This window comes from Symphalangus syndactylus, chromosome 12, assembly GCF_028878055.3.
Source record: "Symphalangus syndactylus isolate Jambi chromosome 12, NHGRI_mSymSyn1-v2.1_pri, whole genome shotgun sequence".
Classification (NCBI taxonomy): Eukaryota; Metazoa; Chordata; class Mammalia; order Primates; family Hylobatidae; genus Symphalangus; species Symphalangus syndactylus.
In genome coordinates this window covers 63,590,648-63,609,634 of record NC_072441.2, presented here as the reverse complement: position 1 = coordinate 63,609,634, position 18,987 = coordinate 63,590,648, and the positions used below count along the sequence as shown (strand labels likewise).

The following is an 18,987-nucleotide window of genomic DNA, read 5'->3' as shown; positions in this document are numbered from 1 at the left end:
GAGCCTGGCTCCATCACTCACAAGCTCTATGACCCCTAGAAAGTTGTTCACCCTCTGAGCATCAGTTACTTCATCTGCATATACTAATTTTTTTATTAGCTGTTAGGAGTAAATTAATTTTGTAAAACACTTAAATCAGTGCCAAGGACATATATGTGTTTAGCGGTAAAATAATGGGTGGAGGTGGTAATTCAAGTCAGGAGCATGAATATAACCACTAATCGAGACAAGACAGTTTGAAAACATAAGAGAATCAGTGATCAAGATGTAAGGAACTCCTTTGAAAAGGGAGATATCTTCAAAAGAGATTGAGAAGGTGTAGATAAAAAGGTAGGAGCAAAACCAGGAAAGTATATTGCCAATGGCGTCAAGATGAGGGAATAATTAATAGTGCTGCGAGGAAAAATTCTGAAATAGTGTGAGATAAAGAGCATCAACTGCAATGGACAGCTGAATAAATGATTTAATGAATACAATGGATGTTCTGACGCAACTCCCAGATCTCCCTTCAGAAATGAAGATCTATATGACAATAAGTGATAGTTTCGATGAACGTGAGCTGGAGGAGGAAAGAGTTAAGTAAGTCTAGAGGCAAAGCTTCAGGAAAGAGGAGTAAATGGGAAACCTTCAGAGAAGCAGCAATAATAATCGCTGGCCACAGGCAGGCGTTCGAAGTTTTCTCAGGCCACAAGTGCATGGCTCCAAAAAAGGGCGCCGATGTCTTTTAATGCACTGACGGGAGAGAAAAACTTACACTAGCGGCGAGCACAGAAGCAGAAAATTTATGATTGACCCCGGAAACATTTTATTTTGCGTAGGTGTCGGGAGAGCTTTCTTTTGCGATTTGTTCCTTGATCCGGAAGAAAAGATAGCAAATATCACTTGCCATTGGAGTGCATCATAAGGGTTGGGCTTTAGCGAACCAGTCACCTTGGCAACCGGACGTGACGATCCCGGAAAATGCCCGACCGAGCTTTGCTCCGGCTATCGGCTTCAGTGGGCGGGGCAGCAGAGCCAGACTGACGCAGTCTTCAGCACTGACCAGGCTCTGTTGGGGGCGGTGCCACAAAGGCCACGCCCCCTGCGCCTGCTCCGGCTGAGTCTGGAGAGTTGTCGTAGGCTCTGAGGGCGGAGACTCACGCCGATTCTCTCTGAGCGTAGGGCTGTGAGGGCGCAGTCCACCGCCGGAGCCTTCCGGTTTCTGGGTGGTGCGCGACCTCTCCCCGAAGCCTGGGGATACACCATCTCGAGAGCCCGCTGTCGCCCTCCGTTAAGGTTGAACCCCTCACAGTTGCTGTGGGCAACTCCAGCCCAACATTCCCTCGCTCTGGTTCTCGCCCCATTGAAAACTCGGCCCCACGCTTCCCACTTTCCTGGATGAGGTGTCCCCTTTCTCCCCACTAAAATGTCAAATAACCTACGGAGGGTCTTCCTGAAACCCGCAGAGGAAAATTCAGGCAACGCCTCGCGTTGGTAAGTACCGGTTTCGAATCCTCCCCACGGCTGCCCCTCTGTCCGTCTTAGGGATGTGGAGTCGGCCGTCGTTTCCGGACGCTGTGTAGTTGAGAGGAGTTGGAGCCCGCAGAGTGCGCCACCCAGGCGGGAAGCGCTCGTCTCCGCGGCGCTTTAAGCCCATAGAGCGCTTTTCTCTGGGAAATGTAAAACTTCTTTAGAGCCTGACACAGCCCCCTCCCCGGCTCCGCGGGACTCCAGCGTCTCAAGTTTAATAGGCGGACCGAGTAGATCTCCACGGGAGATGAAAACCAAGATGGCCGACGCTCTTATGTGACTCAAACCTTCTGGAAGATTCTCACGCACACGCAGAAACGCAGCAGTCAGCGCGGATTAGCAAGTGCAGCCCTGGTGGCGCTGGACCTTCAGTGAAAATAGTTACATTTTAATAGTGAGACAGAAAGGGTGTGTGATTGAAGAAAAATGGCTTTAGAATAAGGAGATGAATATTTAAAATTTCAAGTAATAGCTTGATGTGAAGAGAGAGAAGTAAGAATGGAGAAATCCTCGTGTAAAGTCAGTGCTTTTGAACAGCGTTTTTGAAGTAGGGTGTAATGAAGTGCCATTTCATTGGCTATTTATATGTGGCATGAGGAGAGCCCAGTATTTCTAAGGAAGATATTCTTGTAAAGTTAGAAAATAGATGATCAGTAAGTTAGTTTTTTTTTAAATTGTATTACAAGGAAGTGAATCGGAAACAGAATGTTAGCTAAAGCAGAATATTTTCACTTGTACTCTCACATGGTTAGTAGATTAAGTGATGAGGAAAAAATAGGGTCTGCAGACTCTAATAAGAAAATGAAGAACTGAGATGCAAAACTCGTGGAAGAGGATTTTCGTTTGAAGAAAATCAGGCTACCTGGGGTTAATCTCAACTTTGCTAGTTAGCATTTGTGAGGCCAGGTACCTGTTTCCAGTCTGTAAATAATAGCACTTAGAAATATTTTAAAGATTAGGAGAATGAAATAATGTAAAATACGTCATGTAGGAAAATAGTAAAGCACAATTTAAATGTTAACTATTATAAGCCTACAACTTTAATTCTGTACAGATTTTAGCCCAGCAGGTAGCTTTCTTTAATTACAAGTAGATAGAAAACTTCATTGCAATAAAGACCGTAAGTAATGGTGATTCCTTAAAAGCAATATTATAAAAGGAAATGGTCACTAATAGTAATGAGCCAAAATTCTATTGAACTGTCAAGATAGAACGATTGTATTTCAAATCATAAAAAGAGCCATTTTTTGGTATACTTTTTTTTTTTCTTTTTTTTAATTTTGTGGTGGAAGTTTGGGGGACGGGGCAGAGGGTGCCCTGTGTGCCTATGAAAAAGTAGGATTACTTTTCAATGATTAATTTCTGCTGCCTTATTTTAGTACCTGAATACTTAATGACTTCCGACTTAGCTTAATTTATAGAAAATTTGTTTAAGGATTGCATTTTTAAATATAAAAAGTAAGATAAACAACCTTACTTTGTGTGTGTGTGTGTGTGTGTGTGTGTACCCTTAACTCTGTTATCCAATTTCTAATCCTTTGGGGATTTGGAGATTTTTAAATTACAAATTACATTCATAAGTCATTTTGAGTTCATTAACTCATTGATTTATGCATTGTTTTTAGTATTTTTGAATGTATTTATTTAAATCATTGAGGTTTTACATCATATATTTGGGACATTTACCAGATGACTTTCTGAAGCTTCGACGTTTACTTTGGTTAATGGTTGCATATTTGATTCCCTTCTGTTTTGTAAGTAACAAAACATCCAGATATAATTTTGTAAATAATATTAACAGCGCTTGTAGTTTATTGGAAACCTAGTTTTCTTATTTTTCTGGTAACATGTTTGATGGTACTAAATCATTTATTTTTATAACTTAAATGACTATGATTTTCTTATTGTTTGTAGCTTAAATTTTTCCTGTTACTGCTTATTTAAAATTTTTTAGTAGCGTAATACAGAATTGTATTTTGTTGTATATTGTTTGAAGTATCTAATTCATCAGAACATCACATGTAAAACCCAAATTTAATCGTAGACTACAAAGGAAAAATTTGGAAGATATTTGTGATAGTATGCATTTAATTTATATTGATTTGGGTTTTATTGTTGAAGAACAAAGCAGGATTCAGAACGCTATAGTGGAAAGAACCTTTTAAGTCATAGAGACTTGGGTTCGTATCTTAGCTTACCACTTATTATCAATAAAGTTTAAACATTTGATGAAAAAGCATTCATTTAGTGCCTACTATCTATGTGATTGACTGTGCTAAATGGGAAGACTGATTAAATAATAGGATATGGGCTGTTGCAGGGAAAACCTTATAGTCATGGTGGAGGAGGAGGAAGGTAGAGTTGATGTAGTAAAGGAAGAGAGTAGAGGAAGGGAGTTGGAAGAAAGATTCCAAGAACAGCTGAGTTGGGAAACATAAGTATCCGCTATCCAGTTAAAGGTGAAAGCAGGATATGCTTATGCAGAGAACTGGTAAATAAAGGATGTGTATGATTTATGATTGATACTTGTTGCTTGATTCTGTACAAGTAGGATAGATAGATAGCTCTTAAGGGTTCTGTTTGCCCTGCTAAGGAGATTAGACTTCATCTATTGGAAATAATTCAGAGTATTTTAAGAAAAAGACTGACACAGGTGTACATTTTAGATAACTGTTGGCAGTGTGGATTTGAGAGTGAGTGATCTACATATAATGATCCTATTTCAGTTGTCTTTACAGAAATGCTGAGGACCTGAACTAGCTGGTGCAGTACAGTAGGGGTTGGATTCAAAGAAATATAGAAGGGAAAATAGACCGACTTCGTTAATGAATTGGCAGGAAGAAAGGGGAATCAGTTATGATGCCAGTTTTCTGGATGGATATTGGTAAATTAACTGAGATGAGTAACACATCAAGAAAGCAGTCAGATATTTGAATATGAAACTCAGGCTGAGTCAGAGCTGAGACTAGAGATTTGGGAAGCATCACCTTAGAGGTACTATAATGAAAGCCTGTGATTATATATCCTACAATAATAAGAATTAAGACATCATGTGATTGGCCATTGGCAGCTATCTTCCCATAACCATTTGTATTCAAATGGAGAGCTAAACTTAAGTGTTCTCAGCAGGGGGTTTGGTTTGATTGGAATGATGATGCTTCATTGTCAGTTCAGTATGCATTTTGTTGTGTACAGTGTTTTATTATCTTTTGTGATTTGAGTGTGTCTGTGTATGTGTGTGTGAGGGAGAGACAGACACACTATACAGTCTAAGTGAAATCTGTCATTAATCTCTCAGTTTATACATTTGAATTTTTTGGACCTTGTTAAAATGGGGTTATGCTAAAGTAAATACAGAAAGTAGATAAGCTTTCTCAAGAGGAGTGTGTAATTCTAAGTAAGTTATTAAATATTTCTAAATCTCCATTTTCTCAAGTATAAAATGGGAATGGCAGTTCATAACTTTCTTGACTGTTTATTAGGATTAGAGTTAGTAACAACTGTTACATCTATCATGTATGCAATACATGGTACATATTACTGGATAGATAACTATGTTATGTACTTATATATATTATGTTCTGTATGTACATAATGTTATGTCATAGATAGTAAGATAGAAAAGGATTTCCTAGCAGTTGAAAAAAATTTATTTTGCAAAAGTATCTATAAAATGTTCATCAGCCTTCAACATTTTTATTAGTCTATTTCTAATATATGAATGCCTCATATCAATATTAGAATAGTAAAAAATGTCAGAAGTTATATAACATTACCAATATGTTTAATGTGCCTTTTTATTAAATTTCTCATTCCTTTTTTTTCTTTTTTTTTTTTTTGAGACGGAGTCTCGCTCTGTCACCAGGCTGGAGTGCAGTGGCACGATCTTGGCTCGCTGCAACCTCCACCTCCTAGGTTCAAGTGATTCTCCTGCCTCAGCCTCCCAAGTAGCTGGGACTACAGGCGTGTGCCACCACGCCCAGCTAATTTTTGTATTTTTAGTAGAGACGGGGTTTCACCATGTTGGCCAGGATGGTCTCGATCTCTTGACCTCGTGATCCGCCCGCCTTGGCCTCCCAAGGTGCTGGGATTACAGGCATGAGCCACCGCACCTGGCCGAATTTCTTGTTACATTTTTAAAAGACCTTATCTTACCTTATTCTCAGAGACCAATTGCATATTTTAATGGAAGATGATAACTATTACGCTCCCAGGCAGTTATTTCATTTACTTCTCCTAGTAAGGTTTATTTTCCCCTATTTAACAAATGAAGAAACAGATTCAAAGAGGATAAGTACATTTTCTAGTCAACTTGTAATTATAAGAACCAGAATTAGTAGCCCGTAATCTTTCTAATATGTTCCTCTTTTCTCTTTTAAACTGTTAAACTATATTATTTTTCAAATGTAGTTTCTCACTTTGAACACCAGCTGGTTTAAAGTAATTAGATGACCATACTAGAAAATGGGATGCAGAATCTGGTTCTAGTTTTAGTTCTGACATTAGCCTGCAGAATATGATCTTTCAGAAAACAGAATCTTTGTAGGATTTTAATTATTTAATCTCTTCAATGGAAGGCTCCTTCTAGATATGAAAAACTGTATATTGATAGGAGTACGAATTTCATCCTGAGTTATTCTTAGCATTCTGCAGATTCGTTTTTAGAACTCATTACATTTTGTTGCCAAGAAATCATGGATTTTTAAAAAAATTATAGCTTGTAGGATTCAATTCAGCTAACATTATTGTGTGCATTTTCCAGTTTCTGAATTAGATGTAGAGTATATAGATATGAATAGGATAATCTACCCTGCAGGAATTTATGGTCTGTGGTAGATTATGTGACTCTTACTGATACACTGACATGGAAGAAGCTTAATTTTTCTTCCTTTTTTAAAATTTTTTGGAGGAGAAGTAGAGGAAAAGAGAGGGAAAAATTTAGTGATCAGATTGGAAAATAGCTCACACAATACAGTTTTTTTATAAAGCAGAAATATAGACGTCGTATAAAATACTATGCTTGATATTGGAAGGATATTTGCAAAATAAATTATAAAGCCTCTCACCTTAAGGAGTTTCAGTCTTATTGAATGAAACAATACTTTACTCATTTTAAAAAATTAGCTAATAGATTAAAGTCAATAAAGAAAGCATTATATAATTTCCAACATTAATAGCACCAATGGGAGTGCATTCGGGATGCCGAGTTGGAAGAAATTAAGCTGGAGTGACTGGCAGATATTTTATGGAAAAGATAGAATTGGAAACTAATTTTATATTGTTGGTGAAGAAAAATAATAACACTTTGAGTAAATAATGTAATGTACATGGCATATTCCAGAATAGCAAAGAGATCTGTCTGGTAAGAGCAGAGATTCACATTGAGAAGTTGTGGGTGGTACTGTTGTAGAGATTGGTTGGAGCTAGATTGTAGATGATTTTCGTGTCCAGCTGAATTGGCAATGATGAATACTAAAACTTTGAACAGGAGGTAACAGAATGAAAACAATTTTAGTCTGCCAGAGATACATAATAGTCAATAGTGGCTGCAATCAGAAAAACTAAACATCAGCAAAATACTGTAGGGATGAGAATGATGAGTGCTAGACACATCTGATGAGGATCTCATGTAGATGGTGGAAGTCACAATGATGAAGAAAGAAAAGACGGATGAAATGGGTTAAAAAGAAAACCTTATAGACTTGATGATTCAGTATGCGTTTATTAAATGTTTACCTTTGTAAGCACATATGCAAGGTTCTGTGGATGAATTTAAAGTAAATAAGAATGATGATAAAGACAAATCAGCAATGACTAGGTGATTTAAAACCTATATCATGTGGAAAATATTGGCGCTGCCATATGATTGAATGGTAGGATAGTCTACTAGTTTTCAATAGAGAGTAATTTTAACTTCGTAGATTTAAAGCGATGGTATTAAAATGTTTGGTAAGACATCACAAATATGGAACTGATGTCAATTCCAGTCGGGGACAGGAATAAAAGGATATAACTATGGGAGTCATTATTCCAAAGAAGATAGTTGAAAATAGTTGAAGCCATGAGAATTGTTGCAGTCTTTTTTTTTTTTTTTTTTTTTTTTTTGAGACTGAGTCTTGCTCTGTTGCCCAGGCTGGAGTGCAGTGGCGCGATCTCAGCTCACTGCAAGCTCCGCCTCCTCCTCACTCCATTCTCCTGCCTCAGCCTCCTGAGTAGCTGGGACTACAGGTGCTCGCCACCACGCCCGGCTAATTTTTTTTTTTTTTTGTATTTTTAGTAGAGACGGGGTTTCACTGTGTTAGCCAGGATGGTCTCGATCTCCTGACCTCATGATCCACCTGCCCCACCTCCCAAAGTGCTGGGATTACAGGCGTGAGCCACCGCGCCCGGCGAATTGTTGCAGTCTTTAAGGAAGAATGTCTTGAAGGAGAAAAGCAGGGTCAAGAAATGTGGGATAGTTACAGGAGAATGCTTAGAATGCAGAAAATGAGTAAGGGAGCATTAGGAAAGTCAAGAGAAACAGAAGTTGTACACAGTGGAAACTATGATAGGTAAGAGGATCAATATGGAGGGATAATTAGTTGCAACAGAGAGTACCTAGGGAATGAAGATAAAGACAAATTTAACTGTGAGAACATATTTGGTAATCTTTGAGAATGAAGTTTTAGTAGAATAATAGAAAAGAAAATAGACTGCAGAAGAAAGTAGGCTTCAAGATAACTTTCTGGCATATCACTTAATTGCAGCTTGTTAACACCATCTACCAACTTCCTGTCACTGAACTTGGCACTTAGTTCACCATCTAGCTCACCATCTTCCCTCATGTGATTTCAGTATCCATACGGATAATCTCTTTGTCACCTCGTCTTTATTACAGAGATCTTTTGCCTCAGTGATCTTATTCTGTGTTCTGTTGCACCTATCTACTTTTGTAGTCCTTATTATTAGATGAAATTGCTACATCTACAAAATTGTTTCACACATCCTGTTTTCTAAATGCCAGTTCCTGTATTTCTAGCTGACTTGTTTAACTGTTCCTACTGTAAGTGTTAACTTTATCTGGCCCTACAGACCAATAATCTCTTTATTTTATCCCTATACTTTAGCCTTTTATTCTCTCATTTTCTTCCTATCCAGTTTAGACTCTGTTTCATTTTAATAATTCTTATCAATACCTTAAATTCTTTTGCTCTTCTTTGATTTTTTTCTTGCACCTTCCTGATGCCACCCCAACCCTGGATGAACTCAATATGCTTTCTCCTTGTCTGTGCTTGGTGTGACAAGGAAAATCTCGAGTACAGATTAGTACCACTATAAATTCATAACCACTACCTGTCTTCCCATGCCATCAACACATCCTGGCAACTCTAATATCTTCTGTGGTCAGTTTACTCCTCCACGAAGACTGTATCAAATCTTTGATTCTCCTCAAATCTTTCCATATTTTTGCTCTTACTTTTAGCAGATGATGTCATGTGATTTTTCATAAAGAAAATAAAACCCTGTAAATGAGAATTACCTCAGCCTTCTAACCCCAAAGTTGTATGCTTACCTGAAAATGCACCTAACCTCTCTCCTCCAGTGTTGCAGTGGAAGGAGATAGGTCTCCAGCTCTCTTTAAGATTCAGTCCCTCCCACCTGTCTCTCTGGTTTCCATTTCCTACCTCCTTCTCATTGTGTATCCCTTTTGTTCCTTTATTACCAGCTTCTTCCCTTAACTGGCTCACTTGAGTATTTACGTATGTTCTGGTTAACCTAACCTTAAACAAAAAGGAAAGATCCCTTCTTTGATTCCATTTATTCCTGTAGCTTCCTGCCAGTCTTTCTCTTCCCCTTGACAGTCAAAGTTTAAAGAGTTGTCTACTTGCTTTCTTCATATCTACTCCTCAGCAACTTCTTTCCCCTACCACACTGCTCTTATTAAAGCCATCAATGATCTTCACAGCACTATTTTCAGTGTACATTTTTAATCCTCATCCTATTTGGCATCTCAGAAACTTTTAGTATAGTTGCCCAAAGTTTTCTTAAAATCTTCTGTTCCTTTGGCTTAACATTGCATCAGAAGCAATGGTTTTCTTCCTATGACTCTAAGAATAAGGGAAGGCCACTGCAATGTTTTAAGCAGAGAAAGATCAGTTTTAGTGTGCTGAGTAAATTGAAAGGTAGAAGATATGATTGAAGAAAAAAATCAGTCATGAACCTATTGTAGTATTCTAAGCCAGAGATGATGTTTGCTTGGAGTAGAGTGGTAACAGTTGGTTTGGAGAGAATTGAACAGATGAAAGGAAATTTAGGAGACAATATCAACAGGGTTTTGTGATCACTGAATATAAGGAATAAGAAAGGAGGATTTACCTATTCTGACTTAAGGCACCTAAGGTAGATGAGATGCTATTCAGCAAAGAAAACCCTGCAGAAGATGGAATTTGGGGGATTAGGATGGGCAGAGATCTGCTGGCCATGTTGAATTTTAGGAATGTTTGAGATTCTGGATGAAAATGTTAAAAGGGAATTTGGATGTATAAGCCTAAATTTCAAAGAAGCCACAGATAGAAATATTGAAATTGTTGATGTGTAAGTGATAATTTAATTGAAGTTATGCATTGAGAAGAAAGCATCTAATGAAAGAGTACAGAATAGGAAGAGAAGGATTCTTTCTTTTTTTTTTTTTTTTTTTGAGACGGAGTCTCGCTCTGTCGCCCAGGCTGGAGTGCAGTGGCGCAATCTCGGCTCACTGCAAGCTCCGCCTCCCGGGTTCACGCCATTCTCCTGCCTCAGCCTCTCCAAGTAGCTGGGACTACAGGCGCCCGCCACCACACCTGGCTAATTTTTTTGTATTTTTAGTAGAGACGGGGTTTCACCATGGTCTTGATCTCCTGACCTTGTGATCCGCCCGCCTCGGCCTCCCAAAGTGCTGGGATTACAAGCGTGAGCCACCACGCCGGGCGAGAAGGATTCTTTCTAAGCTTTGGTAAACTCCCAAAATTTGAAAGTTGATTCAAAAGTATGAGTTGGCAAAGAAGACTGAGGAGCCACTACAGAGGCTACTGTTACTCTTTTGATTTTTAAAAATCAATTAAAATATAAGAATCCACAAAAACAGAGTGGGCCAGATTAGGCCCAGAGGCTACAGCTTACTGACCCTTTTTTCCTAATGAGCCTGGTGCTTAACTTAAAACAGACACTTGGTAAATTTTTGTGTAATGACTTAATATTGAATATGTTTTTATCCAGGTCAAATGTGCTTTTCTTGTGGTACAGGGAGGTAATAAAGGTAGATTTTTCCTCTTAAAGCCCTGAAAGCAAGAATTCATCCTTTTCTTTGGGGTTATTCTCTTTAGAAGTTAACTTTTAATGTATTAAAAGTCAGTGTATGACCAGCCTGGACAACATAGCAAAACTTTGCCTCTATAAAAAATACAAAAATTAGCCGGGTTTGGTGGCATGCATCTGTAATCTCAGCTACTTGAGAAGCTGAGGTAGAAGGACAGCTTGAGCCCAGGAGGTGGAGATTGCAGTGAGCCGAGATTGTACACCTACACTCCAGTCTGGATGACAGAGCCGGGCCCTGTCTCAACAGCAACAATAACAAAAGGTCAATGTAATATTTTGACCCACTCTCACGTGTCCAAAAGACTGTTTTAAATTTTTGTAAGGATATAATAATGTTATTTGGGCTACAGAAAGGTAAACCAAATTTCCACGGATACACAGAATTTTGGGTATTGATTTTTATTAATACCTGAGAGTTTTAAAAACATACCTTTATGCTTTTGAGAATCCTAATTATTATCATTATTATTTGCCCTTGAACTTTTGTATTTATTTGATCTTAGTTATCTAAGACTATGCTAGGTCTATGGGATATGGACGCTGCACTCATATTGCTAGAATTTAACATGAGAGACAATCTATAGACAAACAAACATATTAATATATGATGACAATCTATGATACATACCATGAAGGAAGCTAACAAGCATAATGTTATGGATTAATTATGAAGGAAGGACAAGGATAAAGTGGTCAGAAAATGTATCTCTTGAGAAATACCATTTATGCCAAGACTTGAGCTATGTGAAGAGTTGAGTTGGGTGAGGAGTACCTAGGTAGAGTGATAGTATGTGTGACATGAAAGCTCAATATTTCCCAGGAGCTGAAAGATGTTTTAGATATAAATAAGGTAAGGTATTTACATTCAAGTAATCTCTAAATAACTAATTATGCAAACAGAGATTAGTATATATTGATTTTTCTTAAGATTAGACAGTCTATACTAAGAAATAATTCAAGGCATGGGGGTCAGAATTGATTCAGTTAAAAAAAATTGATTTCCAGTCTGTTCCACATTGATTGAAAACCATTCAGCTGAAATTGCAGTGATTTTATATGTATAGGTTGATAGGTGATTGACAATTGACTAATATAAATAATTGCTATACCAGGGACTATGTAGCACTAAACCTCAAATGTGCTGAAACGGTAATCAGAAGAAAATGATTCCTATGTAAACAGTTCAGTGAAATCTATAGTACAAAAATGTGGCAAACTAAGGTAACACCATGAGAGATAGCTTAGGCAAAAGAAGAATGGCTGGCAGAACTTGTGAGTTATTGAAGGAAGAAGACAGAACAGATTGAGGGGAAAAAGAAATGGAATAAGAGTAAGGGGAGAGGGAATGAGAATCTTCAGTTAGAGTAGAGGAGGAGGACAAGAGGAAGGAATTCAGGGAAAGGGGGAAGGGAGGATGCTAATATTTTAAGAGGAGCTTACTTTACTAGCATAATTTTATATAGGGCAAAACCTTAGAAATGTCTACTTTTAGTCCTAGGAATAAATGTTATTATCTCATACCCATTGCCTAATCATATAAGGAGTTGACTATATCATTATCTCTTCTACTTCAAAATAATTTGTTTTGCAGTCTTTCACTTTAAAAACTCAAAATGGAAAATTATATACTTTATATTTTAATACTTAAAAATATTTACAAATATTTATTTTTAAATAAAATGTATATACCATGTAGTATGTTGTATTTATTTACTCAATGTTCTTTTAAGTGTTTCAGGCTGCATGTACCAAGTAGTTCAGACGATTGGCTCGGATGGAAAAAATCTTCTGCAATTACTTCCAATTCCTAAGTCTTCTGGAAATCTTATACCACTAGTTCAATCTTCAGTCATGTCTGATGCTTTGAAAGGGAATACAGGAAAACCAGTTCAAGTTACTTTTCAGACTCAGATTTCCAGCTCTTCCACAAGTGCATCAGTTCAATTGCCCATTTTTCAGCCAGCCAGTTCTTCAAACTATTTTCTTACAAGAACAGTAGATACATCAGAAAAAGGTAGAGTTACTTCTGTGGGAACTGGAAATTTTTCTTCATCAGTTTCTAAAGTTCAGAGTCATGGTGTGAAAATTGATGGACTCACCATGCAAACATTTGCTGTTCCTCCCTCAACACAAAAAGACTCATCTTTTATTGTAGTTAATACCCAGAGTCTTCCAGTGACTGTGAAGTCTCCAGTTTTGCCTTCTGGGCATCATTTACAGATTCCAGCCCATGCTGAAGTGAAATCTGTACCAGCGTCATCATTGCCTCCTTCAGTGCAGCAAAAGATACTTGCAACTGCCACCACCAGTACCTCAGGAATGGTTGAGGCCTCCCAAATGCCAACCGTTATTTATGTATCTCCTGTAAATACAGTGAAAAATGTAGTTACCAAGAACTTTCAAAACATTTACCCAAAACCTGTTACAGAAATAGCAAAGCCGGTAATACTAAATACCACACAAATTCCAAAGAATGTTGCTACAGAGACACAATTGAAAGGTGGTCAGCATTCTCAAGCTGCTCCAGTGAAATGGATTTTCCAAGATAATCTACAGCCTTTTACGCCATCTCTTGTTCCTGTTAAGTCTTCAAATAATGTGGCTTCAAAGATTTTAAAAACTTTTGTAGATAGGAAAAATTTGGGAGATAATACTATAAATATGCCACCATTGAGTACCATCGATCCTAGTGGGACGCGATCCAAAAATATGCCTATTAAAGATAATGCTTTGGTTATGTTTAATGGGAAAGTCTATCTGTTGGCTAAAAAGGGGACAGATGTTCTGCCATCACCAATTGACCAACAGAATTCTGTTTCTCCTGATACTCCAGTAAGAAAAGACACGTTACAGACAGTGAGTTCAAGTCCAGTCACAGAAATATCCAGAGAGGTTGTAAATATTGTTTTGGCTAAAAGTAAATCTTCCCAGATGGAGACAAAATCACTTTCCAATACCCAGCTTGCTTCCATGGCCAATCTAAGGGCAGAGAAGAATAAAGTGGAGAAACCATCTCCTTCTACCACAAATCCACATATGAACCAATCCAGTAACTACTTAAAACAGAGTAAGACTTTATTCACAAATCCAATCTTTCCAGTTGGATTTAGTACAGGACACAATGCCCCCAGAAAAGTAACAACCGTCATTTATGCTAGAAAAGGAAATGTCCTCCAGAGCATAGAGAAAATAAGTTCCTCTGTTGATGCAACAACTGTTACTTCACAACAGTGTGTTTTCAGAGACCAAGAACCAAAGGTAATTTTCCCATGTCAGGGTAATCTTTTTATATATCTATGTAGAAAAGTTTGTTTTCTTAATTCTCAGTTACCTATGATAACCTCTTTCCCCCACTGCCAACCCCATCACACACAGACTATACACATATGAGTATTCAAGTCAAAACTTCCATCTGAGCAAATTTGAGGAGGAGTACAATTGGGTACAATCTTGTACAAAGGAGTACAATCTTTCTCTTGAATCACTTGGCATGCCAAATCTTTAAAACAAAAAGTTCACAGAGCAAAAAGGTTTAGAAGAGTTGGGGAAGGATAATGTGAATTCAAAGCTTAGTAAAAATATGTGAGTATATGTATATACATACATGTATGTATGTATGTTCATATATAATAGCCTTTTTAGTATATGAGATCAATATGCATGTAAAAGAGTTGGTTTTGGGGTTTTGTGGGGTTTTTTATGGTGGTGGTGGTATACCATGGAAAAGGTGAGACAGGGCTAATCAATACCTTTCAGTAATTTGTGGAAATAAGATTTTATTAGCATCTTTGATGGGTTGATTTTTTTTTTGGTAGACAAATTTCATTTTCCTTTTTATTAGCTGTTTGTGACTCCTCAGCCAGTTACCCAACATGCCCACATAGTTACCTTTATGTTTGACTTAAGGTTTGTCTGTCTGTGTGTTTACTACATATTTGTACCCACCTTTTCCTTGCTTACTTAGAGGTCTACTCAATAATGTCAGCATTTCTCCCCTTCAGTACAGAATTCATTGAATTCCGGAGATGTAAGGAGGTAAATTCTGATTGTTAATACAAGATCGATTAAAGGCATGTGTGACTTTTCCAGAAGACTACAATTTCTAAATAATGTCATATATGTTATTTTAACGTTGTCATTAGTCGTATTCTCATTTTAGTTGTTTTAGAATTGACTACTTATTACCTTTCTAGTGCAACAAATTAATTGAGAAATTGTAGGGGGGAATATTTTAAGTTCGTACTTCCTTATATTCAGTTTTTTGAGTGTGTGTGGTAAGGCAAGGATAATACAAACCAATCATAAAGCATGATATGTTCTTTTATGTAAGATGAAATAATCACTTAGTTGCTTAATAAAGTAACTTGAATAATTAGCAGTATTGTTTGTGTGTTTTCTTTTCCTAATTCCAGATCCATAATGAGATGGCATCAACATCAGATAAAGGTGCCCAAGGAAGAAATGTCAAGAGAGATTCTCAAGGAAGAAGTAATAAGGCATTACATCTGAAGAGTGATGCTGAATTTAAAAAGATATTTGGCCTTACTAAAGATTTGAGAGTGTGCCTTACTCGAATTCCTGACCATTTGACCTCTGGAGAAGGTTTCCATTCCTTTAGCAGTTTGGTAAAGAGTGGTACTTACAAAGAGACAGAGTTTATGGTGAAGCAAGGAGAGAGAAAACAGGTAGGTAATACATTTTAATGTGCTCTTCATAAGTACTACAAATGATCCATGAATATTACTTTTCTTGATTTGGTATTAACCCTTGTGCATTAGTATAAATGATGGTTGTTACTGGTTTTGCACATATATAATACCAAAACGATATTTAAAACAACCAGTCCCCAGCACTTTGGAAGGCTGAGGCGGGTAGATCACCTGAGGTCAGGAATACAAGACCAGCCTGACGAACATGATGAAACCCCGTCTCTACTAAAAATACAAAAATTAGCTGGGCCTGGTGGCGGGCACCTGTAATTCCAGCTATTCAGGAGGCTGAGGCAGGAGAATCACTTGAACCCGGGAGGTGGAGGTTGTAGTGAGCCGAGATCACACCATTGCACTCCAGCCCAGGCGACAGGGCAGGACTCCATCTCAAACAACAACAACAACAAAAGAACCCGGCCGGGAGTAGTGGCTCACGCCTGTAATCCCAGCACTTTGGGAGGCCGAGGTGGGCGGATCACGAGGTCAAGAGATCGAGACCATCTTGGCCAACATGGTGAAACCCTGTCTCTACTAAAAATACAAAAAATTAGCTAGGCAAAGTAGCACGCACCTGTAGTCCCAACTACTCGGGAAGCTGAGGGCAGGAGAATCGCTTGAACCCGGAAGGCAGAGGTTGCAGTGAGCTGAGATCGCACTACTGCACTCCAGTCTGGCAACAGAATGAACCTCCGTCTCAAAAAAAAAAAAAATTATTTATATATATATATATAAAAACACACACGCGCGTGTGCACAGGTAAAAATGCATCCCAGTTAAAGATGTGTTTTAATTGTTTTTATTCACCTACTACATTTTTTTCCCATTATAAGAAAATGGCCATAGCTTTTTAACTAGTCATTCTACTTTGAGGACTCTATGTAAAGGAAATAATTCAAATGTAGTAGAAGATATAAGCATGCATATGTTCTTAATAATAAACTTTTAAGCAACTTATATAGCTAATAATGATAGAAAGAAATGTTTATAACTTTGCCTACTGTTATACTTTGATGTATGAATATGTCATTATGTAATATTCTGAACTTTAGATCAGAGACAAGTAAACCTTTTCGAATGAAAATCCTCCACGTGTGCCTGCTGTGCAAAGGAAAAGAAAAAAACTAAATCAATTTTGTATCTCAGGCACTTTACAAGTGCTATTATATTTCTGTGGTGAGTCAGTATGGCTTCTAATACTTGAGCAAGAAAATGTGAATTAGGCAATTTCTTCTTATGGAATATGATTAAGACATTTTGGTACCATACAGTGGGAAATATTTCTTTCTTGCTGTAGTTGTCTTCCATAAATTTTGTTAATTGTAATAGCTAAATATTTGTTTCTGCAGACGTTGTTAAATTTGATAGTACTCGGTGCATTTCGCAGTAACATTTTGTTTTTGTTTTGGAATGTTATTCAATATTGCAGCAGAATTTTGATAAGAAAAGAAAAGCAAAAACTATTAAGAAGATGGATCACATAAAGAAGAGAAAAACAGAGAATACTTATAGCGCAATCATAAATGGGGAAGCTAATGTCACCAGTTCCCAACCCCTAAGCAGTATTGTACCAACTTCAGATGTGTCACAACATAACATTCTCACGAGTCACAGCAAAACCAGACAAGAAAAGAGAACTGAGATGGAATATTATACCCATGAGAAGCAAGAGAAAGGCACATTGAATTCAAATGCAGCTTATGAACAAAGTCATTTCTTCAGTAGTAATTATACCGAAGATATTTTCCCAGTGACACCACCGGAGTTAGAAGAAACTATTCGAGATGAAAAAATAAGAAGACTTAAGAAGGTGCTGAGAGAGAAAGAAGCAGCTCTTGAAGAAATGCGTAAGAAGATGCACCAAAAATAAAATCTCCTGTAAAGACTTCAGTGAAATAGCTGTTTTTTAAAATATACTTCTGCATTAATAAGTTAATTGTAGATGTGTTCTGAAAGTGTCTTTGAATATGAAACTTGTTTTTTCATCAGTTGATTATAGAACTTTAAGGAATACAGAAAAGGTTGATTCACATATGACTTGTGAATAATTTACATGCGGTATCTATACCTTTGTCTTAGATACCTTTTTTTGGAAGGATAAATTTTATATTTTGCTATTATTTTAACTAGAATTCTCCAAGTTTGAATATTTGGGCAGGGTTTTTGTTATTGTTTGTATCTTTACCTAAATTGCTCAGGCATTATTCCAGCAGTAGATAATGACTGTATTACTGAAATTTTACAATCCAAGAGAGGAAATCAGCTCCAAACTTAGCTTTTCCAGTGGATTTGTATATGTACTTGCTTTATCTCTTTACCCTTAAAATGATGATACCTTGTATTCACCATTGTTTTTTTTTAATGTCATGAAATAATACGTATTATGGCAACATTATTTAAACATTCAAACATTTCTCAAGAATGAGCAACATTTGTAACTTTACCATGTAATTTTACATAATCCAAAGTGTATTTTAGAATTCAGACTATTTGATGTTTTGATGTTTTGTTTGCTTATAGTGATGTGTTGTTCCCAGGCAAATGCTCCTTTTTTTTTTTTTTTTTTTTTTTTTTTTGGACTATGTACTTATGTTACTGAGATTATGTAAAAGGTAGATCCTGAACAGTTATCACATTTAATATTTCTTAAACTGTAAAAGTGTATTTTCTCTGTCTGGTTAATCTTTGATTTGGGAAAGTTTGGGAATGGTGTAGGGGTAGGGATTAAGAGATGGGGAGTTAGCTGAGCATGGTGGTGTGTGTTTGTAGTCCCAGCTACTCAGGAGTCTGAGTGGGGAGGATTGCTTGAGCCCAGGAGTTTGAGGCCAGCCTGGGCAGCACAGTGAGACCCTGTCTCTTAGAGAGAGAGGAGGAGGAGAATAAGGTTATTAAAAAATGATCAGGCCGGGCGCAGTGGCTCACACCTGTAATCCCAGCACTTTGGGAGGCCAAGGCGGGCGGATAACCTGAGGTCAGGAGTTTGAGACAAGCCTGGCCAACATGATGAAACCCTATCTCTACTAAAAACACAAAAATTAGTCGGGCATGGTGGCGGGCGCCTGTAATCCTCACTAAGGAGGCTGAGGCAGGAGAATCGCCTGAACCCGGGAGGCAGAAGTTGCAGTGAGCCAAGATCGTGCCACCACTGCACTACAGCCTGGGCGACAGAGCCAGACTCTGTCTCAAAAAAAAAAAAACCTCTGGAAGTAAGAGAGGTTAAAGAAAAAAAAATCTGTGCAATGGCAACAAAAGAGTAAATCAGAAAATACTGTAAAGAAGTGAAACAAATATACACATCAGCTAGATTTTGCTGCTTTTTATTTTATTAACAGCTGTTTTGCAATATAATTCATGTACTGTAAAATCCAGCTTTTTAAAGTACACAGTTCACTGGTTTTTATTATGTTTACAGAGTTGTACAACCATCAACACTATAATT

The 18,987-nt window shown here is 37.4% G+C and overlaps 1 protein-coding gene across 2 annotated transcripts; it reads left to right on the top strand.

Annotated features, from left to right (window-relative positions):
- The first annotated feature begins 977 nt into the window (after nt 1–977).
- Nucleotides 978–18,212, top strand: LRIF1 (ligand dependent nuclear receptor interacting factor 1). 2 transcript variants are annotated; one of them, XM_063624588.1, is made up of 4 exons: nt 978–1,473; nt 12,573–14,100; nt 15,255–15,527; nt 16,978–18,212. In XM_063624588.1, exons 1-4 carry the CDS (start codon nt 1,406–1,408, stop codon nt 17,416–17,418), a joined length of 2,310 nt encoding a protein of 769 aa, XP_063480658.1. In that variant the 5' UTR covers nt 978–1,405; the 3' UTR covers nt 17,419–18,212. The 2 variants fall into 2 exon arrangements, with proteins under 2 accessions (XP_063480658.1, XP_063480659.1); XM_063624589.1 differs by having other exon boundaries at nt 1,011–1,473; nt 16,981–18,212.
- The last annotated feature ends 775 nt before the right edge of the window (nt 18,213–18,987 follow it).

Excerpts from the sequence above, each read along its gene's own strand:
- LRIF1 (XM_063624588.1), top strand. The coding sequence starts at position 1,406 with ATGTCAAATAACCTACGGAGGGTCTTCCTGAAACCCGCAGAGGAAAAT. Across the intron at positions 14,101-15,254 it reads TCAGAGACCAAGAACCAAAG|ATCCATAATGAGATGGCATC; the intron begins GTAATTTTCCCA and ends TCCTAATTCCAG. Across the intron at positions 15,528-16,977 it reads AGCAAGGAGAGAGAAAACAG|CAGAATTTTGATAAGAAAAG; the intron begins GTAGGTAATACA and ends TCAATATTGCAG.